The sequence below is a fragment of the Aegilops tauschii genome, chromosome 7 (genome assembly GCF_002575655.3).
Source record: "Aegilops tauschii subsp. strangulata cultivar AL8/78 chromosome 7, Aet v6.0, whole genome shotgun sequence".
Taxonomy (NCBI): Eukaryota; Viridiplantae; Streptophyta; class Magnoliopsida; order Poales; family Poaceae; genus Aegilops; species Aegilops tauschii.
This window is the reverse complement of record NC_053041.3, coordinates 95,569,265-95,594,706: the sequence shown is the minus strand read 5'-3', so window position 1 is coordinate 95,594,706 and position 25,442 is coordinate 95,569,265. Positions and strand designations below refer to the sequence as shown.

Genomic DNA, 25,442 nt, shown 5'->3' with positions numbered 1-25,442 from the left:
GAGTTTTCTCTCGAAAGAAGTGAGTGGGAGGAAAGTAGAACTTGATGAGGTAGTTGTACCTGCTTTCTTATTGGAAAGTAGTTCATCACAGAAATCTGTTCCTGTGACTCCTACACCAATTAGTGAGGAAGCTAATGATGATGATCATGTAACTAAAGATCAAGTTACTACCGAACCTCGTAAGTCAACCAGAGTAATATCCGGATTAGAGTGGTACGGTAATCCTGTTCTGGAGGTCATGTTACTTGACCATGATGAACCTACGAACTATGAGGAAGCGATGATGAGCCCAGATTCCACGAAATGGCTTGAGGCCATGAAATCTGAGATGGGATCCATGTATGAGAACAAAGTGTGGACTTTGGTTGACTTGCCCGATGATCGGCAAGCCATAGAAAATAAATGGATCTTCAAGAGGAAGATGGACGCTGATAGTAGTGTTACTATCTACAAAGCTCGAATTGTCGCAAAAATGTTTTTGACAAGTTCAAGGTGTTGACTATGATGAGATTTTCTCACTCGTATCGATGCTTAAAAGTCTGTCCGAATCATGTTAGCAGTTGCCGCATTTTATGAAATCTGGCAAATGGATGTCAAAACTGCATTCCTTAATGGATTTCTTAAAGAAGAGTTGTATATGATACAACCAGAAGGTTTTGTCGATCCTAAAGGTGCTAACAAAATGTGCAAGCTCCAGCGATCCATCTATGGACTGGTGCAAGCATCTCGGAGTTGGAATATACGCTTTGATGAGTTGATCAAAGCATATAGTTTTATACAGACTTGCAGTGAAGCCTGTATTTACAAGAAAGTGAGTGGGAGCACTACATCATTTCTGATAAATATATGTGAATAACATATTGTTGATCGGAAATGATGTAGAATTTTCTGGAAAGCATAAAGGAGTGTTTGAAAGGAGTTTTTCAAAGAAAGACCTCGGTGAAGCTGCTTACTTATTGAGCATCAAGATCTATATATATAGATCAAGACGCTTGATAATTTTTTCAATGAGTACATACCTTGACAAGTTTTTTGAAGTAGTTCAAAATAGAACAGTCAAAGAAAGAGTCATTGCCTGTATTGCAAGGTGAAAAGTTGAGTAAGACTCAAAACACGACCACGGCAGAAAATAGAAAGAGAATGAAAGTCATTCCCTATGCCACAGCCATAGGTTCTATAAAGTATGCCATGCTGTGTACCAGATCTATTGTATACCCTACACTAAGTTTGACAAGGGAGTACAATAGTGATCTAGGAGTAGATCACTGGACAGCGGTCAAAAATTATCCTTAGTGAAATAAGAAAATATTTCTCGGTTATGGAGGTGATAAAGAGTTCATCGTAAAGAATTACGACGATGCAATCTTTGACACCGATCTGGATGACTTTGAGTCTCGATCTGGATACATATTGAAGTGGGAGCATTTAGCTAGAGTAGCTCCGTGCAGAGCATTGTAGACATAGAATATTTGCAAAATACACACGGCTCTGAATGTAGCAGACCCGTTGACTAAACTTCACTCACAAACAAAACATGATCACACCTTAGTACTCTGTGGGTGTTAATCACATAGCGATGTGAACTAGATTATTGACTCTAGTAAACCTTTTGGGTATTGGTCACATGACGATGTGAACTATGGGTGTTAATCACATGGTGATGTGAACTATGGGTGTTAATCACATGATGATGTGAACTATTGGTGTTAAATCACATGGCGATGTGAACTAGATTATTGACTCTGGTGCAAGTGGGAGACTGAAGGAAATATGCCCTAGAGGCAATAATAAAGTTATTATTTATTTCCTAATTTCATGATAAATGTTTATTATTCATGCTAGAATTGTATTAACCGGAAACTTAATACATGTGTGAATACATAGACAAACAGAGTGTCACTAGTATGCCTCTACTTGACTAGCTCGTTGAATCAAAGATGGTTAAGTTTCCTAGCCATAGACATGAGTTGTCATTTGATTAACGGGATCACATCATTAGAGAATGATGTGATTGACTTGACCCATTCCGTTAGCTTAGCACTTGATCGTTTAGTATGTTGCTATTGCTTTCTTCATGACTTATACATGTTCCTATGACTATGAGATTATGCAACTCCCGAATACCGTAGGAACACTTTGTGTGCTACCAAACGTCACAACGTAACTGGGTGATTATAAAGGTGCTCTACAGGTGTCTCCGATGGTACTTGTTGAGTTGGCATAGATCGAGATTAGGATTTGTCACTCCAATTGTCGGAGAGGTATCTCTGGGCCCTCTCGGTAATGCACATCACTATAAGCCTTGCAAGCCATGTGACTAATGAGTTAGTTGCGGGATGATGTATTACGGAACGAGTAAAGAGACTTGCCGGTAACGAGATTGAACTAGGTATTGAGATACCGACGATCAAATCTCGGGCAAGTAACATACCGATGACAAAGGGAACAACGTATGTTGTTATGCGGTTTGACCGATTAGGATCTTCGTAGAATATGTGGGAGCCGATATGAGCATCCAGGTTCCGCTATTGGTTATTGACCGAAAACGTGTCTCAGTCATGTCTACATAGTTCTCGAACCCGTAGGGTCCGCACGCTTAACGTTCGGTGACGATCGGTATTATGAGTTTATGTGTTTTGATGTACCGAAGGTAGTTCGGAGTCCCCGATGAGATCGGGGACATGACGAGGAGTCTCAAAATGGTCGAGACATAAAGATCTATATATTGGACGACTATATTCGGACATCGGAAAGGTTCCGAGTGGTTCGGGTATTTATCGGAGTACCGGAGAGTTACGGGAATTCACCGGGGAGTATATGGGCCTTATTGGGCTTTAGGGGAAAGAGAGAAGGGAGGCTGCGCGCCCCCAAGGCCTAGTCTGAATTGGACTAGGGGGAGGGGCGGCGCCCCCTCTTTCCTTCTCTTTTCTTTTCCCTTTCCTTCTCTGCTACTCCTAATACATGGAGGGGGGATCCTACTCCCGGTGGGAGTAGGACTCCTCCAGGGCGTGCCATAGCTAGGCCGGCCCTCTCCCCTCCTCCACTCTTTTATATACGTGGCCAGGGGGCACCCCATAGAGACACAACAATTGATCATTGATCTTTTAGCCGTCTGCGGTGCCCCCCTCTACCATAATCCACCTCGGTCATATCATAGCGGTGCTTAGGCGAAGCCCTGCGTCGGTAGCATCATCATCACCGTCATCACGCCGTCGTGCTGATGGAACTCTCCCTCGAAGCTCTACTGGATCGGAGTTCGTGGGACGTCATCGAGCTGAACGTGTGCTGAACTCGGAGGTGCCGTGCGTTCGGTACTTGGATAGGTCGGATCGTGAAGACGTACGACTACATCAACCGCGTTGTTCTAACGCTTCCGCTTTTGGTCTACGAGGGTACGTGGACACACTCACCCCTCTCGTTGCTATGCATCACCATGATCTTGCGTGTGCGTAGGAATTTTTTTGAAATTACTACGTTCCCCAACACGAGCGTCGCACCGGTTGAATCCCCACCGTCCAAGGCCTCGGAAGGGAGGAGAGCGCTGCCAGGCCACAACTTCTAGGGAGAAGCCCTGCCACCACCAACCACCACCTAGGCTTTGACCTAGTGGCACCACTTGACGGCGGTGAGGGGGCGGGGACGAAGGAGGAGGGGGCTGCGGCGCTAAGGTTCGTCTGTGCCGAGAATGTGAGGGGATAGGTTACTTACTAGTTAGGTGGCAATAAAAGCACAATGGAAAAACAGCCTCCGCCAGTCGCCTCTCTAGCTACATGGGCGGATCCCTTTTCTGTGCCGCCGGTTGCCCCCTTGATCCCCTCGCCGTCTCTGTAGGATGATATCTCCTTTTATTGATCCGGTATTGGAACAAGTAAGGGTATCCCACACCTATTTTCCCAGAGGTGACCTTGGGTATCGAACCCACGAGAGGAAGACTCCCTTGAAGCGATGGTCTCTAGCAAGCTTTTGCTGAAGTGTCAAATCCAGCTTTTGACTGGATCAGCAAGCAAATAGTGATTCAAACACTTATAATAAAAAGGTACGGGGATATGGTCTTAATGCTTACAACCATGTATTGGTATTGGGATAAAAAATGATATTAGTTTGTGCTCGGGAAGTCACCCATCAATAGGTGCTAGCTTTGTATCGGAGTGGGGGATGTGTCCAAATTACATCTTGACCGGCTCGAGTCCGGCATCAAGAATTAGTTGTCCTACTGAAGTCCCTATCCATCTTGCGGGGTTACCCCGATAATTAAGATAATTGTAACACCCTGGTTTTCGGCCCTTTCTTTTTTCTTTGAATTTCTTTGAGATTTTATTTGGAATTTCTTTTCTGTGGCTCTCTGGTCTGGAAACCTGGGAAGATCATCTCTTCTCACTCTCTCAAGTGGATTGTCATCCTCAAATCCCTATCAAGATCATGTCATTTCCATCTTACCGCTATCCCAATATTTATTTATTGGGAATATTCTTTTTCCATCAAAGGAATAACCCTTTTTGCTCTAGGATGTGAAGAAACCAATATTTATGCCTTGCCATTAATTCTCACAAAATTCTCATAAATCCTTTGGGGCATATCTTCCACAGATATTTCAAAATCATTCCTTGCCTAGTTCAAAAAAATTAAGATTATTCTTTTCCTATTCTGTCCAGAATGGCACTTTGTGAAGGAAGTGCTATTTATCCTTGCTTGATTGCTCCCAAACTTTTTGGGCACTCTTTACTATCCATATCATGATCCAACACCAAAATTAAACTTCAGTTGCCTAGTAAATCTTCCTCGGCTAATTTCCAAAGTACCTGACCAGAAGAGAACTTTGTGAAGGAACTATTAGCTAGGCTTCCTCAATATTCTCAAAAAATACCTCTCCACAAAATTTGAGCTTCATTCAACAATCCTTGTGAGCCCATCATCCAATCTTTGATTCTGGTCATATTTTCAGATTGTGAAACAACTATATTTTATATTGCTTTATAATTGCTGAAAATTTACAAGAGCATGATCCTACTTATATAACTGTGTTCCACCAAATTTGAGCTCATTTCATTTGGCCAATTTCTCTCAATGATTTTTCTTAGACTAGGAAATTTCCCGTGCATTGCAACGGGGGCATAAATATTGTAGTGATGCAACATTGTGATGTACTATCTTGGTATCCTCTCACTACAGATATATGCTATTGTGACGAGAAACATGAATTGCATAAAACAGCTCTGCCTAGTGCCTACACTTCATTTTTTCCATTTTCTTCAATTACATGAGACAGCAAATCAAAAGATCACTTTGACAGGATCATATATGCTACTGTACGGCTTACTTGTTGGATTAGGCCGCACAGTCGGAGGGCAGTGCTAGTGCGTGGTCGCCAGGCCGACTTGTTGGTGGATTTATGGCTCTTCTTTGTGAACTTTTTGATGGACAGGTAGTCAAGATACATCTGCCCGAAGGTGCCCTTGGGACCTGACTTCCTTCCATCAAATACTGCCTCCTTTGATAGAGCAAAGTCTGCAGCTTGCAAGTACCAAATAAAACAAACAATGCATATTGGCATAAGTAGTTTCCTAGCTAACTAATATTTGCCACGGAATTGGATATCAGTTCCATGCATCTACCGTCACTGAACCATAGACATGCCATGTGGCAGATTGATTTAATTAACCGCCATCTAGCTGGTTTAACTGAAGAATCAACTATAACTCGCGATGAGATAATATGGTTTAGCTAAACAATCAGCATGTAGCTAGTTAAGTTGATCATCAACCAAATAGCAGACTCATCATGTAGCAGGTTAAGCTTATTCGAGGTTCCAACGTTCGTGATGTAGCGGAAATACTCCCAAATCTTGTACTAAAAAAAATCAAGAAACACAAGGACCATAATCATCATCACGATTTGGATAGTTGTGGTCCATGTGGACAATTTTTCAGACAAAAAATTATTACAGAAATTCACATGGGTTACAAATCAAGCTTCAGAGAACGTGACAAATGTGAACTGAAAACCAAACCGGGCTGTCCATCTAGAGGAGGCGGAGGAGGATGGCAGACTCATTGGCGAACTTTATTTCCCCAGCAGTGGAACCCCAAACCATCCCAGCGACCAGCCCGTCCATTTTCCTTTGTTTCCTTTTCCCACAGCGATAGTGCATCAACCTACGTAGACCTATCCCTTCAAAAAAAAAAACCTACGTACACCTAGTGATGCATATGAGTATATGTATACAAAATTTTCCCAGAATCAAGGTACGTCCTACCTTCCCGTAGGCGGAGCTCCGCCCGTTCCTTCAAGAGTTGTCGGAGCTGCTCCAAGATGATCTTCATGGCGCATCCGACCTTCTTCCCTAGAGCAACCGGAAGGCGGAAGTCTGCCAGATTGGCGATCCTCCCGTGCAGGATGCCCACGAGAGCTGACCGTGGCGATGTCCGACTGGGTCGCACAGACTCACGGTAAGAATCTCCTCTGGTGTAGCAGGTTGGCTCAATCTCACCCGTGAGCGTGCGAGAGGGAGGGAAGGCAGGCTTCGACGGCAGCAAGCGTGAGATCACGGGGGAAGGAGTCGGTGGTGGTGGTGGGCGCGTGAGGGAGAGAGAATAGGGGAGGGGCGATGGGTGCATGAGAGGGCTAATTTTCATGTTTTGACCCTTTTCTAATATCTATTCGAGATCTGATCCTAGTCTGATAAATTTTCGAGATCTGACCCTTTTGCTACCGCCAAGGTCCATGGCGGTAGGGTCTAACAGCCTACCGCCAAGGTCCCTGGCGGTAGGGTTGCATGCCCTACCGCAAATTTCTCCTGAGTGTTGAACACAGTGCGTGCTCGTGCCTACCGCCAAGCACCTTGGCGGTAGGGTTGTACAGGCTACCGCCAGTATGTTTGGCGGTAGGGATGTTTCCTACCGCCAAGGTCCCTGGCGATAGGCTGTTACACCCTACCGCCATGGACCCTGGCGGTAGCAAAAGGGTCAGATCTCGAATTTTTTTCAAACTAGGGTCAGATCTCGAATAGGTTTCAGAAAAGGGTCAAAACACGAAATTTTGCCGCATGAGAGAGGGGGCGTTGCTTGTTTGACCTAGGACACGGTCTCGCCGGTGACGTAGTGGCGGCGGGATCTAATCTGGTGTAAAGAAAAACCAGAGGGAAGAGAGAGCAAGAAAACCAGAGGGTATGGGAGGGAGGACGAGAGCGCTTTTCTCGCGTGCGGGAGGGGGACGATCGACGAAGGGAGGCAGGATACGGTCCTTTGGCAGGAAAAGGAAGAGGACCACTGTGAAGAAAGTACCATGTTGGTGTGTCCAAATGGTATGAAATTTCTACAGTGTCTTCGTGTGCCCAAATGACCATTCTCTACCAAATTCCAGCTCTATTCAATTATCTATGTGGGTCCTACTTCAACTTCATCAATTCTTGGGCTCCCCAGCTTTGTGAACACCAAGGTGCATCCCCACATCTTTTACTACTGCACAGCACCGTGGATTGTGAACTGTTACTTGTTTAGCTTGCAGGCTGTGTTATGAACCTGGACGTTTAATGTGTTGCTTTTTTTTCCCTAGCAGAGAGGTATTGCATGTTAAGTATTAGTACTTAGTACTCCCTCCGTAAAAAAATATAAGAGCGTTTAGATCTTTAGTGATCTAAACGCTCTTATGTTTCTTTACAGGGGTGGTACATGATTTACCTGCTATTCAGTCAGCTACATATATAATTGTGATGATCTGTAATGATAAATATGTTGTATACAAGATCAAATTAAAGCAATGAAAGGCAGAGCAGCTACATCCTTATCTTATTTTCAGTTTGCTAATGATCATCCTCTGCAGGTTCGCACATAGGTGTATATATAGAAAACAGGGGCAGGACAATTGCTCTTGTACGTGATGTTTCGCAAAGCAGCTGTGCTATCCTTGACTATATGAAGCTTCTAACGCTTCAAGCAAATGTAAATTCACAATTACAGTACTATGTACGAGGAATGAACCATGCAACATTATCTGCTTCCCTCATCATCTAGGACGAACTGGAGATGCCGTGCCGCAAGAGCGCGCAGGTGGACCATGCCGGCGGGAGATAGATGCATCCAGTGCCAAGTGGACATGTATCCAGTGCAAGACCAAATAATCCCAGTAAAGTTTGAATATCAAACACCAACAACTTTATTGCACAATCGACCAAGTCACCTTCAGCGAGATAGATGCATGCTCAAGTATTATCTGTCGACAGGCACATCCATGGATGGCTGCTTTGAAGCGGCAATAACGTTCCAGATCATCATCATATTCAGAGCCTTCTTGTTAAGCCACATGGCTCGCCGATAATCCCACAAAAGAGTTTGATTCCCTGATGTGACCCGCCGGCAAACACAAACGAACTCAGAGATAAATTGAATCCACTCTGCACTTTTGATATAACAACATCTATAGTGGCCTCCACTGCACCGGGAACGCGGGCTAGAGTGATGTCAACGGCTCCACAATCGCCATTAATGCGGTTAGTGGATGGACGGGAAGGTGTGGTTAGTTCGCAGTCTATTGCACCGTCAATTAATTGTAGATCATCTTCTTCTTGCTCTCCTTTCCTGATCCTCATGTCAAACTCAACTAGAACAGGAGAGGTCATTGTGATTCCCCTCTTAGGGCCAGTCATCTCAATGAGAGAACCCTGCAGAACTATTATTAAATTGCTAGTGGCACGTAGTAAAAGTAAAGAGTTGCCTAAAGAGTATATTCTTCTTTCTAGCCAATTGACAAAGGATCGGATTTAAGTGATGTGGCATAGATTCTCAACCCACCTACAAACATAAGTCGGTTGCACATGAAACTTATAATGTTTGATAAAGCATGCAAAGATAATCATCCATAAACTAGCCTAATACTATATGCAAGGAGAACACCATCGTTCTATAACGTCCCCTCCAAGGCACCTGTATTCCTACGCAAGAGCCCATACAGATAAAATATTCAAACTGGAACCATCATCACCACTCATCAAATGTTTGTACGAGTGAAGAAAACATTTCACTTATCGAGTTACAACCAGGAAAAAAAGATTTTGTAGCTCAAGGGCTAAGGTATTTGTTGTGTTCAAATCATTTGTGATAAGCACCCATAGATGCATTCAAGGAAACAAAAAGAATATGAATGGTCCAAAATTATTGCGTTTGACTTTCATAAATACCTATTAGTCCCTAGTAGACCACTCAATTTCACATCTATTTAACCGGTAATATCTTTTCTGAGTAACTGCCGTTCCCCAATATTATTCTCTATTAGATATCATAGTTACTAGATTTAACCCCATGGAAGCAAATATTCATCCATAACACCAAAATGTAAATAGGTACATATTTATGTATTACTACTAAATGTTTTGGAACCTGGCTTTTGGCCGCTTCACCATTTTGCATTAAAAGAGTGCTCCACTTCCCTGAGTTGCGGTATTCGGTCTGGCTCAGCGCACGGAGTTTGCGGAGCGCAGAGCCAAAGGAATTCCGAACCGGACCTAAGTGGTTGTAGCATGCCATAAAAAAGGTTTATAGTTCGATCCATCTACTCTATGCATGTGATGAAATTAACCTTAAACTATGAAATGAATGAACTATTAAAAATGATTGCGGGTAGGTAAAGATGTGAACGATGTGCACCTGCTGAACCGTAATGGGATCGTCCCTGCTATGATTGAAAATATAATTTAGCAATGAATCCAGACAATCTCGCACAGCTATATATCCATATAGTTGTACCGAGCTTGTGTTCACAGGAACTTTAGCCAACTTCAACGAAAATATTTGCATCATGTTGCATACATAATGCACAGCACATCTTTCCCGGTCAGGAAAACAATCAGTGGGATCCGATAACATCATTGGCTCCAGTTGTGCTTCATACAAATATACTGTATATTAGATAGATAATTACCATAAGTAGTACAACTATGATTTATAGGTAGACATTAGTGCTAAGTTAGAAAAAAATGTCTAATAGAAATTTCCGTATAGAAAATGACAACATAACTACACTAATCAAATAAGTGAGGCTCATAAAAGAATAATATATGGAAAAAGTAAAACTTTCAGGAGCCAAGTTATAAGAATAGATTTATCAAAATCCAGGCTACAAGAACACATGCTAGAAGTTTCATTCTGTGCATGACAAAATGTAAAAATAAATAAGTTAAGCTTAGTGGTACTTAATAGAACATTCAAAATCTATTAATTATTCGCAAATCACAATTTTATCATATATCATTTACATTTTGGTATGAACACATGAGTTTATGTGAGATTTATTTATCTATGTGAATTCTGAAAAGAGCAACAGTTACTAAGAAAAAAATATAATACTAGATGAAAGTGAACAGAAAATTATAAATTTGATGCAACTACAAAATTTGTTGGAAGTCAAAGATGTTCCTAATACCAACACTAATTACATACACAGATAAACCTATTCTATCTAGCAAGCATTTTATTCTTATGATATCACCGGTTAGTGCTCACACACAAATCTTATATGACAGCTTTTTTAGGGGAACAAGACTGGTCTCCAGATTTTAACCATGCACCATCTACTCCCTCTGTCCCAAAATAAGTGTCAACTTTGTACTAAAGTTAGTACAGAGTTGAGTTGAGACACTTATTTTGGGACGGAGGGAGTACTATTTATCACAGAATTTCTAACTATTCCCTCCGATACATATTATTAGTGTTAGATACATCCGTATCTAGTCTAGACAAGTAATATGGATTGGAGGGATTAGCTATTTTGGATAGAAGATAGAATATCCTACATGTAGATCTACTTTGTGCTAACCAATTTCACTAGAGCAATCAAAATTTTACATTGTATACTGCAAAACAAAATCATGCACATTCAGCCTCAAACTTTTAATCAATAAACCATATGACTTGTAAAATATCCCAAATTAAAAGGAGCAATACAGGAGAGGGATTTGCATCACTTACTCTCATCACGGTTTGTAACACCACAAATTTTTTTGGAGAAAAGAGTTTCTGTATATAGACTCATCGCGATGGGTGCTATATATTATCAATTATGAAGGCTGATCTTACATTGACCTTCTTGGTGGCTGGTCTGAGTCGACTTACTCCGATTCATTAGGCCATGTACTGCAATCTTCCTTGCCATCAAGAAGGGTCTATAAGTAGATCTATCACCAAAGAGCAAACTTAGAATCTGACTCAAAAAAGATACTCCCTCCAATCCAAAATAAGTGTCGCAGTTTTGAACTAAGGTTTGCTCAACTTTAGTTCAAAGCTGCGACACTTATTATGGATGGGGGGGGGGGGGGGGGGGGGGGGGTACATACATGCTACACAATATGCAGGATAGAAATCCAAATACAGTTACCGGATCTAACCCTAGGGCATAGGAAATTTTAAGTCGCCGCTACTAAAAACAAATATCAACTCCAATTTCCCCGTATTAGGGATGGGGTGGGGGGAGCGGTTAATATAACAAGCAACTAGACCATGATAGTGCGCGTTGCTGCACCCATTTATTTTCTCAATAAAATGAAGGATTTTTTGTAAATATACAGAGACACAAAATATGAAAGTTAAATTTGAATCGACTGATATGTTCATTGGTATTTGAAGAGTTGAATTTTAGTTGGTTTGTAAGCGAAGTAATGTGGTAATATGGCAGAAAATTTAAATTTACATGAACTAGCATAAGAAGCGCGTGTTGTGGCACCGGTTCATCTCGAGGAAACTACATAAATATTTTGTAAATTGGATAATGGATAAATTCAATAGAACTTCAAATATTTGAACTATCATTTCCTGATCTACATAACATGGTGGGGCTTATTTTTTCTTACATTTTGGTTGTCAAAGTGGAACAAAAATTAACTCTTTAAGAATGTGAACATCTAGTCCTCGAGGAATTCTTGCGGTGGAATATTAGTATCATCCATCTGATTCTAAAACCTAATTGTCAATGAAATAGTATGATAGTAGCAAGATCAAGTCAAGGGTAGACAAACCGTACAGAGTTTCTCTGAGAAAAAAAGAAAGAACCTTTCCTTTTTGCAAAAGCGCACAACTTTTTTTTAAGTCCATTGAAGCCTTTTAATAACTCAAGAAAGGGAGGATTAAAATTTGAACAAACTATCATAGAAATAAGAGAAACAATTGCCAAGATGAGCTGATTTAAATTAAGCCCTAGCATGATTAAGCATATGACCTCTTATACCTAGGGAAGGCAAACAACAACCACTGAAACAGAAATGATAGGACATTATCTTTCTGTTCATCACAGTATGTGTGGTATCATCTAAGAGCAACTCCAAGGGAGAGACCCATTTTGTCCGTTTGGGTTATCCGGACACAAAACTTGACCCAACGGGGCGACCCAAACGGACGCGCATGTCCGCCTGCTGTCCTCCCCCGACCCAAACTTGGCCCAAATATAGGAAAAAATGGGTACGAAGCAGACAGAAGCGGACGCGCTCGTCGACCGCTGTCGTCCGCTCGTGTCCGCCCCTGGTCCCACGTAGCAGTGACTACCCACGAGCGCGGCCCCATGCGCAGGCGGCCGCCGTGCTCACCGGAGAGCACCCGAGCACCTCGCCCCGCCCCCGCGCGCCCAGCAGCTAGCCGCAGCTTGCTTCGCCACACCTCCCCGTGCGCGCCGCCGTGAGCCGCGCCACCTCGCCCGCCCTGCTCGTCCCGCTGTGGCCGCTCGCCTCGCCCGCCCCGCTCCTCCCGCCGCGGCCGCTCGCCCCGTCCGCTCACCTCGCCCGCCCCGCTCGTCCCGCCGCGGCCGCTGGCCCCGCCCGCCCCGCTCGTCCCGCCGCGGCTGCTCGCCCCGTCCGCTCGCCTCGCCCGCCCCGCCTGCTCGCCTCGCCCGCCCCGCTCGTCCCGCCGCGGCCGCTCGCCCCGCCCGCTCGCTCGTCCCGCCGCGGCCGCTTGCCCCGCCTGCTCGCCTCACCCGCCCCGCTCATCCCGCCGCGGCCGCTCGCGCTCGCCGCCTTCCCACTGGGCGTCCCCGCCGGAGCGCCCTCGTCTGGGAGGCCGCTCGCGCTCGCCGCCTTCCCGCTGGGCGTCCCCGCCGGAGCACCCACGCCCTCGTCTGGGGGGCCGCCGGAGCGCGGCGTCCCCGCGGGTGGAGGAGAGCGCGGCGTCCCCGCCGGAGTGGAAGTGGGCGGGGCTGGACGAGGCCGTCGTGGCCGACGCGCGGCGGCTGCGCGAGCGCGCCGAGGAGGTGGTGCTGCGGAGGACAGAGCAGGACAGGCGGCTGCTGTGGAGGGAGCCGGCGTGGAGCGCGTCCGCAGTGTCCGCTTTTTGATTCTCGCGTTAGATACCCGCAGTATCCGCCCCATGTCCGCTTGGCGGACAGGAGACCCAAACGGACAAAAAAGGACAAAATTCGTGTCCGTTTGGGTCCCTGCGTTGGAGTTGCTCTAATGTTTTGAAGGTATATACGTAAGGGACGATACATTTTACCAGACTTAGCAGCCACATCAGGCCACGAAGAACCAGACAGAGAACCTGCCTTGGTGAGTGGGGAATGCTAAATTGTCAATAAAGGCATCAGGAACCGGACAGAGAACCAATTCAAGTATATATGCTAATCTTCTTGGGGTTAAACGTCAATTATTTTTTGACATGCTGCATATTTGAAAGCAGAGCACTGCGCTCTATGTGCACATCCAATCTCTTCTAGCAATATGATGAATTAAAGGTGCCCTGTCATCTGTACAGGCGCAGGCTTAGCCATGAGAAGCCTGTTACTTTCAAGGACCTGAAGCCTATGGAACAACATGTTATCGGGTCAGGGATGAAGGGCGAATGCATAACCAGCTGTAGCTAATTTGACGGATTTGTGGCCCTTGCATCTTGTTACTGTCAAGAAAAAACGAAGCACGCATGGGCAGTATCACACTTATGGTCTCGATTTGCCAGTGGAAGCAGCGTCAGATAAAATAATCCACCTTGGCCAACGGATGAAGACGGCAACACGCTGAAGGACCCTTGATTAAGGCCGAGTTCGAGGGTTGCAGAGGATGATGGGGGAAAAGATGGGTTATGCATTTATACTTCAACACATGGCAATAATGCGGAGAGAATTCTTCAGTGCAGAGTAGGTAAATTTGGGGAAAGTTGCAGAATAGGTGAATTGGGGGAGAGCTGCCCATGTTGTTGGTCTGTCGTCGAGATTTTCTTTACGACGTGTAGAGGGTAGGGCGTTCTTGTAATTTTTGTTAAGGAACATAATCATACGAAAACCCTCTGAGAAACTTGGTCTAGAACATTGCCAAACAAAACACACCCAGTTCAGATCACAGCTCAGAACAATCTAGTCATAGATTAGAATGTTGTCAGACAACCTCTTTAACCGCCCACGTAGCTAGCTGATCACGTCGTGCTCTAGGCACGTTCTCTCTGTAACTACACCATGTCGCGCACGTCGCGCATGTACTCAGCGCGCCCTGCGCTCTCTGTAACACTATATGTATGCTAATGCATTCATCGGCTGCACCCAAGGTGCATTGCCCAATTCCCCTACTCGTCTACATGGTATCAGACGCTGGTTACGTCTAGCGCCTGACGCTGCTTCCGCTGCCGTTCCTCTGCGTGCCGTCCATGGCTGGACAGCCGCCACCACCCCCTCCCCCTCCTCCCCCAGGTCCGGGCCGTGTGCTCGCCGGCGTCCTTGATGACGCCGCCTCCGCCACCCCCTGACCCGCCGCACCTCCACTCCTCACACCATCGGCGCTGGCCCTTGGGGTGCCTCCCGATGCCCTCGCCAACGGGGCACTCGCCGCTCCGGCGCCGCCGCCGCTCTCCCCTCTTGCTGGGGTGTACATCAACCACCACGTACCTCTCGTTCTCACCCTGCAGCCGCCGAACTTCTCGCAATGGCGCACGCTGTTCGAGGTAATGTTCCAGAAGAGCGGTGTCGCCGGTCACCTCGTCGGCGCTCCACGCCGCCACGACCCCGCTTGGCTACAAGACGACGCCCACATCCTCTCCTGGCTTTACACACGTGTGAGCCCGGAGATTTTCGGCCTCGTTCATCAGTGCCACGCGACGGCCGCGGAGGTTTGGGCCGCGATCACCTCTCTGTTCATGGAGAACCAGGAGCACCAGGCTGTGTTCCTCGCGACGGACTTCCGCCGCATCGAGCAAGGCTCTTCCTCCATCATCGCCTACTTCAGCCGCCTCAAGGAGTGCGCGGATTGCTTGGCCGATCTCGGGGAACCCGTCAGCGACCATGAGCAGGTACTGAACATGTTCAGAGGCCTGCACCCGCGCCTGCGCTATGCCATTCCTATTCTGACAATGCAGACGCCATTCCCGTCGTTCCTCCGCTGCCGAGCCTTTCTCCTGCTCGAAGAAAGCCGCCAGGCCGCGGACACCACCAGCGAGATGGCACTGCACGCCGCGCGCTCCCCTGCTCCGCCTCCTGCCGCCAACAACGGTGGTAACCGCGGGGGCCGCAACTCCGGCGGGGGCGGCGGGCGCAACCGTGGGAAGGGCAAGGCCGTCGACCACGGCGGTTCCAACTCCGGCGGGGGGTCCTCGTCGCGTGTCTCTGCCCCGCCCGCGCACACCACCACTCCGTGGACGGGCATGGTTCACGCCTGGCCCATGCCGTGGCGCCCTCATGCACCGGGGGCCGGCGTCCTCGTCCAGGGGCTCCTCCACCGTTCGCCGGCGCCGTGTCCCACCACTACAACATGGCAGCGGCGCCGCCCAGCGGTGCGCCGCATCCGATCCCGCCCGGTGCCCCCCGCTGCAGTGGAACTATGGTGCCGTACCCCCTCATCCGCTGTACGGGGCGCCGGCCACGCCGGCATGGGATCAAGGCGCGCTCGTGCAGGCCCTCAACAACCTCCACATCCAGCAGCCGCAGCCGACGACGCCTACGGCAGACTGGTACCTAGACACGGGTGCCACGTCGCACATGGCGTCAAGCTCTGGTATGCTCCCCACCTCCTTCCCCTATACATCTTCTGGCATTACGGTTGGTGATGGGAACTCGCTCGTGGTAACGCACACTGGCCATACCACCATTCCCACCACTGCAAAACCCCTAGCTATTCGCAACGGTCTTGTTTCTCCCCACCTCATCAAAAACCTACTCTCTGTCAAAGCCTTAGCTCGCGATAACCCTGTTAATGTCGAGTTTGATGATCGTGGCTTTTCTGTAAAGGAACGAAGGACGAAGCGGGTGATCCTCCGATGTGATGACGACGGTGATCTCTACCCCGTCTCCTCGCCCACACACCATGCCCTCACCGCCGTCTCCACCAACACTTGGCACCAACGCCTCGGCCACCCCGGACCTGACTCCCTCCACAGCGCACTCCGCTCGTCGTCTACGCCGAGCCATGGTGCCCTATCACCTGTCTGCCAAGCATGTCAGCTTGGGAAACACGTTAGGTTACCGTTTGGATCTTCGGATCATGTATCTTTCTTTCCTTTTCAGCTAGTTCACTGTGATGTTTGGACCTCGCCCGTTACTAGCATCTCCGGCATTCAGTATTATCTTGTATTGTTGGATGACTATAGTCACTTTGTTTGGATGTTTCCATTACGTCGTAAGTCAGATGTTTTTTCTCACATAAAATCTTTCCTAGCTCTCGTTCGCTGCCACTTCAACCTCAACATTCTGACCATACAAAGTGACAATGGGCGTGAGTTCGATAATCACACCTCGCGCTCGTTCTTCGCTGTCGAAGGAATCCAACTGCGCATGTCATGTCCCTATACATCCCCACAAAACGGGCGCGCCGAACGGATTCTTCGAACGCTCAATGACATCACACGAACCATGCTGAGCCATGCCTCCATGCCCTATGAATACTGGGTGGAAGCTCTCACCACTGCCACCTTCCTCCTCAACCGTAGACCGTGTCGAGCACGCGCCAACCACACTCCCTTCTTCCTCCTCCATGGTGCCCATCCGGAGTACACTGCGCTACGTGTGTTCGGATGTCTGTGCTACCCCAGCATGGCCGCCACAGCACCACACAAACTTGCCCCACGCTCACACCCGTGCGTTTTCCTGGGCTACTCCCCGGACCACAAGGGATATCGCTGTCTCAACCGAGAGACTGGCAGGGTCATCATCTCTCGCCATGTTGTGTTCGACGAGCACCACTTCCCTTTCGCCTCACCCCCGACGCCCAGCTCACCGGTTCCTGACGATGAACCAGCACCGCCTCTACACCCCGACATCCCTCGTCGAACCCGCACGCAACGCCACGCTGCTCGACGGCCTAAAACCCCCACTCCAGCAGCGGCTACCTCACCAGCCTCCCCTCCCATGGCCTTGCCGTCAACGCCTCCTCCTGCCTCCCCATCCCCAGCATCGCTAGTCGGCCACGGTGACCCGCCGTCGCCCATCCCTACTACTGCACCCCGTAGCTCTCTCGCCCATGCTCCCGACGCCGTCCAACCACGGCCGAGTTGCCATGTGCCCACCCATGCCATGACCACCCGTGCTCAGCGCGGCATCTTCCATCCAAACCCACGCTATGCGGACGCCAACCTAGCTGTCGCCGCTCCTTCCCCCTCACCCATACCAAAGAGCGTGCGCACCGCGATTCGCGATCCCCACTGGCTAACCGCAATGCAGGAAGAGTACAGGGCGTTGATGGTGAACCAGACATGGACACTTGTGCCGCGGCCGCCCGGCGCTAACATAGTCACCGGGAAGTGGCTATTTCGCCACAAGTTCAAGGCCGACGGGACGCTGGAACGGTACAAGGCACGTTGGGTGGTGCGCGGGTTCTCCCAGCGCCCCGGCGTGGATTTCGACGAGACCTTCTCGCCGGTCGTCAAGTCCGCCACCATCCGCGCGGTTCTCACCATTGCTGCTGCTCGGGAGTGGCCAGTCCACCAGATGGACGTCAACAACGCATTCCTGCAGGGCTTCCTCACCGAGCGTGTCTACTGTCAACAACCGGCCGGCTTCGTCGACGAACGACACCCTGATCACGTATGCCTCCTCGACAGATCACTCTACGGGCTGCGGCAGGCACCGAGGGCGTGGTTCGAGCGCTTCGCCGCCTTCCTCCGCGCCATCGGCTTCACGGCTGCACGATCCAACCCCTCGCTGTACGTAGATGACATCGTGATCACCGCGTCCACGCCGGCTCTACTCCAACGCCTGCAACAGCAACTTCTCGCGGAGTTCTCCATGAAGGATCTTGGGCCATTGCACTACTTCCTCGGCATCAGCATCGCCCGTGGCCCCGACGGCTTCTTCCTCTCCCAGAGCAAGTACGCCGAGGAGCTGCTGGATCGCGCCAACATGGTGGTGTGCAAACCTGTCAGCACGCCCGTCGACACCCGCCACAAGCTCTCCGGTGACGTGGGGGCGCCTGTGACCGATCCTTCGGAGTACCGCAGCCTGGTGGGTGCGTTGCAGTATCTGACCATGACGCGGCCGGACCTGGCCTACGTCGTGCAGCAAGCTTGCCTACACATGCACGACCCCCGTGAGCAGCACTTGTCGTTGGTGAAGCGGATTCTTCGCTACGTCCGTGGGTCGTCCACGCACGGCCTGCATCTCCGGCGCTCCACGACACTCGACCTGGTCGCCTACTCCGACGCCGACTGGGTCGGGTGCCCGGACACACGCCACTCTACATCAGGCTATGCGGTGTTCCTCGGCGATGCTCTCGTCTCCTGGTCGTCCAAGCGGCAACCAACTGTGTCGCGTTCGAGCGCCGAGGCTGAGTACCGCGCCGTCGCGAACGCGGTGGCTGAATGCTGCTGGCTCCGCCAGCTGCTTGGCGAGCTCCACGCTCCTCTGCACTCGGCCACCGTGGTCTTCTGCGACAACATCTCGTCGGTGTATATGGCAGCCAACCCCGCCCATCACCGACGCACGAAGCACATCGAGTTGGACATACACTTCGTTCGCGGAAGGTGGCCCTCGGACAGTTTCGTGTACTCCATGTACCCACTACACAACAGTTCGCAGACGTGATGACGAAGGGACTGCCAACACCGGCGTTTGAAGAGTTTCGATCCAGCTTATGCATCCGGCCACCGGATGCTGCAGCTGCGGCGGGGTGTGAGACAACCTCTTCTCCCGCCCACGTAGCTAGCTGATCACGTCGTGCTCTAGGCACGTCCTCTCTGTAACTACACGTCGCGCATGTACTCAGCGCGCCCTGCGCTCTCTGTAACACTATATGTATGCCAATGCATTCATCGGCTGCACCCAAGGTGCATTGCCCAATTCCCCTACTCGTCTACAAATGTCTCTCAACATTTTTTATGGATCGTAATATCCCTAACGATCTACTAGTATGTAGATATTCATTCTCTGATGCAACATCTCACGCAAAGTAGTTCCATTTGAATTCTGAAACGAAGGTGGGAAATGCAGTCCCAGACAGTCCGAGGTGAAAGATCAGCAGCGCATCCCAGAAACATGCAGATAATTGCAGATGGATCGACGTGTGCATCGGGCAGGCATGGCGATCAGGCGGTCGCCGGCTGCGCTACGGGGGGCCGCGGACCGGCACGAAGAGCAGCGACGGGTCCAGGTACGGGTAGCGACGGAGCGCGGCGCGCCTCATGTCCTCCAGGCCGCGCTCGTACCCCCGCAGCTCCCGCTCCGCCAGCGCGCGCGCGTGCTCCCTGCTCGACGCCCAGAACCACCGCGCCGCCGCCGCCCTCTCGGCCTCCGCCTTGGTCGCGGCGAGCTCGGCCTTCGCCTGTTGCAGCTCCGCCCGCAGCGCGTCCGACTCGCTGGCGTCCCGCTCCCGCGCCTTCTGCTTCCTGTCCAGCTCCTCCCTGAGCCCGCGCGCCGCCGCCACCGCGATCCCCGCGTCCGCCTTGGCCTCGGCGAGCACGGCCTTCGCCTTGCGCAGCTCCGCCCGCAGCGCGTCCGCCTCGGCGGTGTCGCGCTCCCGCGCCTTCGTTTTCCTGCACAGCTCCTCCCGCGCCACCGCCGCCTTGGTCGTCTCGTCGAGCTCGGCCTTGGCCCTGCGCAGCTCCGCCCGCAGCGCCTCCGCCTCGCTCTCCCGCGCCTTCAGCTTCCTGTGCAGCTCCCCCTGGAGCGCGTCCGCCTTGCGCTCGCGCGCCCTCAGCTTGTCCTCCAGCTCCAGAGCGTAGCCCAGCGAGAAGGCCACCTCGTTCGCCGTCTGCGCCCAGTATGTATGCCATTGCCACCATGTCAATCGATCAACCCAGAACAACAAATCATGCAAGAATGATGCACACGGAACAAGGAGCTCACCTGGAGCAGTGACACGTAGGTTGAGGCGACAACGTCGGCCGGCTTGGACGCGGCGAGCTCGCGCTCCCGCGACGGCGTCACGGTGCCCTACAGCAGCCGCCTCGCCGCCTTCCAGTCACCGTCTTTGCTTGTCGTGGGCGGCGACTTGCAGGGGGCGGAGAAGCCCGGCGGGCAAGAGGGGAACGACGCCGAGCTCTCGCCGTCCGCACGGTCCTCCGGCAGCTTCCTCTTCTTCCCAGGCGACGGTGCACAAGGCGGCACCTTGCAGCCAGGCTCGCTCTTCACCGTCACCTTCCCTGCCGACGCGCGCGCGGCCGCGGCTTCCTCCATGGCGACATGCACAGGCGCGGCTGCAAATCACAGATCAGTACAGTCCACAGCAAGCATCCCGAATCGTTCTGAATTCTACAATGCCGGAGGGTTCACCTTTACGAGTTGGCGGCGGAGATGACACCACCCCGGTGATGTTGGCCGCGGCCATGTTGCGGTGGTGGAGATAGGCGAAGAGGTCGATCGGGGAACTCCCTCGAGCACGCAGCAGGCTGTCCGCCACGGCCTTCTCCTGCACGGTGAGCGACGGGTCGAATGTGGAGGACCTGGAAGGCTCCCCCCACTCCACCGGGCACGGCCACGGCGCCGACGACTCCAGGAAGAAGAAATCCTCCTTCCACCCCTTGACAAACTTGGCGCGAATCCGGGCGAAGAGCAGGCCGTCGGCGTCCTTGCCGCGGAGGGTGTAGAAGCCGTGCGGCGGGAACGGGCAGAGCGCGAAGAAGTGCCGGAACACGGCGAGCGACGGGTCCACGCCGGCGGAGCGGGAGAGGGCGACGAAGCCCGCCATGGCGCGCCCGCCGTTGGGCGAGAGCTGGCCGGGGGCGAGCCCGAAGTGGTTGAGCACCGCGGCGAAGAAGGGGTGGAGGGGCAGGCGCATCCCGGCGTCCAGCGAGTCGAGGTACACGCAGACGGACCCCGGCGGCGGCGTGGAGCACGAGGAGCGGTCGCCGGCGAGGACCGGGGCGAAGCCGTCGGGGATGGAGTACCTCTTGCATGCAGAGGGCCTTCAGGGCTCCTGGCCTGCGCAGCCGCGAGGTGACCCGCTCGGCCGAGACGTCGTCGTGGTCGTCGTCGCCTCCGTCGGCGTCGGTGGTGCGGGGAGCTCGGTCGCGGGTGGGTTCGTCGAGGAGGTCGTCCGGCGACCAGGATTCCGAGGTCCCGGAGGAGGACGCCATGGCGGCTGGGGTTTGTGCTGCGGGCGGCGGCGCTGGTAGGAGGGTGGGTAGCTACCGATCGATCAAGACGGCAAGAAAGAAAGTGGACGCTTCATTTTTCGTCGTCGTGCGCAAAAGCAAAGGGTTTTTAGGGCAAGCCGTGTGCCTTCCGATTCCCCCTAGTTTATAGACTTCTTTCATTCTTTGTCACTGATTCTTAAAGTTGCTGCCTAAAACTTGCAAAACAAACATTTGCAGGAATGAAAAACTTGCAAATGTGTTCTAACTTTTCTTGTGATATGTCACCCTGGTTTTCATTAATAGAGCTGGCTTCAGGATCAGATCATTAGAAAAAGAGTCAATTACACCAATGCTTCTTAAACTTGATGGAAATGGTCACTTTAGTGACAAAACTTGTAGCATATATCGTGCTGATGCAACAACTTGGGTTTGAAACAGCGACCTCGAGTTAATCCGCGTGCCCAGCGACAGCTAGCCACCTCATCATGATTCTGCTTGTTAAGTTTTATACCTTTTGAAAGCTGAATAAAACTGTTGCTTATTGATGATTTGGTGCGGCATACAAGAGTATATAAGAGGGTACAAACCGACTTGGGGTAGGGGTACAAAACTGACTTGGACTAGAAGTCGTATACCATAATGACTACTCTAACATCCCCCCGCAGTATCAACGGCAGGCTCGACGACGTTGAGACTGAAACAGATATCTTGAAACGGCTTAGTAGGCAGTGCCTTGGTGAAAATGTCAGCAAACTGAGCCGTAGAGGGAACATGAAGCACCCGAACCTGACCAAGAGCAACCTTTTCACGAACAAAATGAATATCAATCTCAATATGCTTTGTGCGTCGGTGTTGAACTGGATTGCTGGTCATGTAGACTGCTGATATGTTGTCACAGTAGACAATAGTGGCCTGCTCAATAGGCCTATGTAGCTCGGAGAGTAACTGCCGAATCCAGATTGTATCTGCAACGGCATGTGCCACAGCGCGATACTCAGCCTCGGCCGACGAACGTGAGACTGTAACCTGTCTTTTCGAAGACCAAGAAATCAAATTGTTACCAAGAAAAACACAAAAACCGGAAGTGGACCTTCGAGTGTCGGGACAACCAGCCCAGTCTGCATCAGAGTCTGCGGTAAGCGAGTTTGGAGAAGAATTATTGAGGTGGAGACCATGATTGAGAGTTCCTTTTAAATACCGAAGAATGCGTTTAACATGATTATAGTGAGGAACCCGGGGATCATGCATATAGAGACATGCTTGTTGAACAGCAAAAGAGATTTCAGGACGAGTAATGGTGAGATATTGGAGAGCACCTGTTAGGCTACGATAGAGAGTAGGATCGGAAAAGGGTTCACCGGTAGCCGAAAGTTTAAAACTAGTATCGACAGGAGTGCGAGATGATTGACAGTCAAGCATACCAGCACGATTAAGAAGATCAAGAATATACTGGTGTTGGGAAAGAAAAAGGCTGGAGGAATCTCGAACAACAGCAATGCCTAAGAAATGATGAAGGAGTCCTAGGTCAGTCATAGAAAATTCAGATCTAAGAAGAGAGACAATATGATCTAAGAAATTTTGAGAGGAGGCGGTAAGAATGATATCATCTACATAGAGAAGTAAACAGGCAGTGTCAGAAGTTTGATGATACACAAAAAGAGAGGTGTTGGAGAGAGATGGAGTGAAGCCTATTGTTTGAATGAAGGAGGAGAAGCGTTGAAACCAAGCTCGTGGGGCCTGTTTAAGACCGTAGAGAGATTTCTGAAGAAGACATACATGAGTTGGAAAGGATGGATTTTCAAAACCCAGAGGTTGCTGGCAGTAGACAGTTTCTTGAAGGGAACCATGGAGGAAAGCATTTTTCACATCAAGTTGGTGAATGGGCCATGAAGAGGAGACAGCAACACTAAGAACGGTGCGAATGGTGCTAGGTTTAACAACAGGAGAGAAGGTTTCTTCGTAATCAATTCCTTGTTGCTGAGAAAAGCCACGACAAACCCACCTGGCTTTATATCGTGAGAGGCTCCCATCGGAGTGGAACTTTTGGCGAAAAATCCATTTGCCAGAAACAATATTTGTATTGGGAGGACGAGGAACAAGTTGCCAGGTTTTGTTTTGAAGTAAAGCATTATATTCTTCTTGCATGGCAGCGGCCCAATTGGGATCAAGTAGAGCAGTTTTGTAATTCTTTGGAAGAGAAGTGAGAGATACGGAGGTATGAAGGTTTAGGCGGTCTTGGGGTTGATGACATCCTGATTTGGCCCTAGTACGCATGCGATGATCATTAATCGGGGCTGCTGTAGGAATAGCACGAGGGGGTAAGGCGGGTACTGGTGAGTCCGGCGCAGCGGAAGAGTCGGACGAAGGAGTGGGAGCAGGGCTGGGTGGTGGAGTGGGAGCAGGGCTGGGTGGTGGAGTGGGAGGAGGGGCCGGGGGTGTTGGGGAGGGAGCAGGGGTCGGGGGTGTTGGGGACGTCTCGGGTGGGGTGAGTGTATGGTTGGGATTGGCTATGGTGGGTGTTAATGGTGGTGGTGATAAGTTGTGTTCGGCAGGTAGGGGAGTATATAGTTGGAAAGGACGGGGAGAGGGGGTGTTTGCGGAGCTAGGGGTGTTGGATGGTGTAGTAGTGCGTTGTGAGAAAGGAAAAATGTGCTCAGCAAACGTGACATGACGAGAGACATGAACGTGTCCGGTGTGAAGGTCGAGACAGCGATAGCCTTTGTGCTCGTCAGAGAAGCCGAGAAAAGCACATGGGATAGAGCGTGGTGACAATTTATTTGCAGAAGTGGCGTAGGCATTGGGAAAACATAGACAGCCGAAAACACGAACCGCGGAGTAGTCGGGGTGGGAAAGAAAGAGGGAATAATAGGGAGTAGTGTTGGGTTTAGTTTTAGAAGGTCGAATATTTAGAAGGAAGGTGGCCATGTGTAGGGCTTCAGCCCAAAACTTGGGAGGCATAGATGATTGAATGAGGAGAGTGCGAACTATATCATTGAGGGTGCGAAGAGAGCGTTCTGCTTTACCATTTTGAGGGGAGGTGTAGGGACATGAGAACCTAAGCAGGATGCCATGTTGTAAGAAGAAAGTACGATTTTTAATGTTATCAAACTCGCGACCATTGTCACATTGGATAAAGCGAATTGGGAGGAATAAGTGAACAGACACATAGCGTTGAAAATTAAGGAAAAGAGAATGGACCTCGGATTTGTTGCGTAGAGGAAAAGTCCAGACAAAGTGGGTGAAATCATCTAGGATAACAAGGTAGTATTTAAAACCCGAAACACTTGCAATGGGAGAGGTCCATAAATCACAATGTATTAATTCAAAGGGATAAGTGCTACAAGAACTAGAGGAACTAAAGGGAAGACGCACATGTTTGCCTAATTGACAAGACTCGCAAAACACAGAATTATGAGAGTCCCTATTACATGGTATGGCAAATTCACTAAGCATAGAAGCTAAGACGGCGGGGTTGGGATGGCCCAAGCGACGATGCCAGAGATCGACGGAGGCCAGCATGGATGTTGGAGGGGTGGCGGCAGGAACTCCATTAAGAAAATAAAGATCACCGGAGCTATTGAAGCGAGCGATCTCGGCCTTGGTCAGGTGATCCTTCACAGATAGACCAAAAGGGTCAAATTCAGCCGAAACTAGATTGTCGCAAGTAAATTGGCGAACAGAGATAAGATTTTTAATGAGGGCGGGTGCAACTAGAACATCGCGAAGTAAAAGAGGTTTGGTGGAAGAGGGAAGTTGAGCCTGACCAACACAATATATAGGAATAGATGATCCATCTCCAAGGATAATGGAAGGGAAAGGAGATTTAGTGCAAGAAGATAACCAATTACTAGATGCAGACATATGACTAGAGGCCCCTGAATCAAAGATCCAATCCGTAACTGAGTTTCCTTGTGCAGCAAAGTTATTCATGGCCTGGAGAAAGGCAGCTTGATCCCAGCTCGGCGTCGCAGGTGAGGGTGGCGTCGGAAG

At 50.0% G+C, this 25,442-nt stretch overlaps 1 protein-coding gene and 2 pseudogenes across 1 annotated transcript; all 3 read right to left on the bottom strand.

Annotated features, from left to right (window-relative positions):
* Positions 1–7,940: 7,940 nt before the first annotated feature.
* On the bottom strand, positions 7,941–10,203 carry LOC109732618 (uncharacterized; annotated as a pseudogene).
* Positions 10,204–19,232: 9,029 nt separating this feature from the next.
* LOC123493454 (uncharacterized) lies at positions 19,233–20,140 on the bottom strand (the record flags this gene model as incomplete). Its single annotated transcript, XM_045231323.2, has 1 exon — positions 19,233–20,140. A coding segment is annotated over one exon (657 nt), but the record flags the coding sequence as incomplete, so codon positions are not given.
* LOC109732620 (uncharacterized) lies at positions 20,011–21,543 on the bottom strand (annotated as a pseudogene).
* Between the last annotated feature and the right edge of the window lie 3,899 nt (positions 21,544–25,442).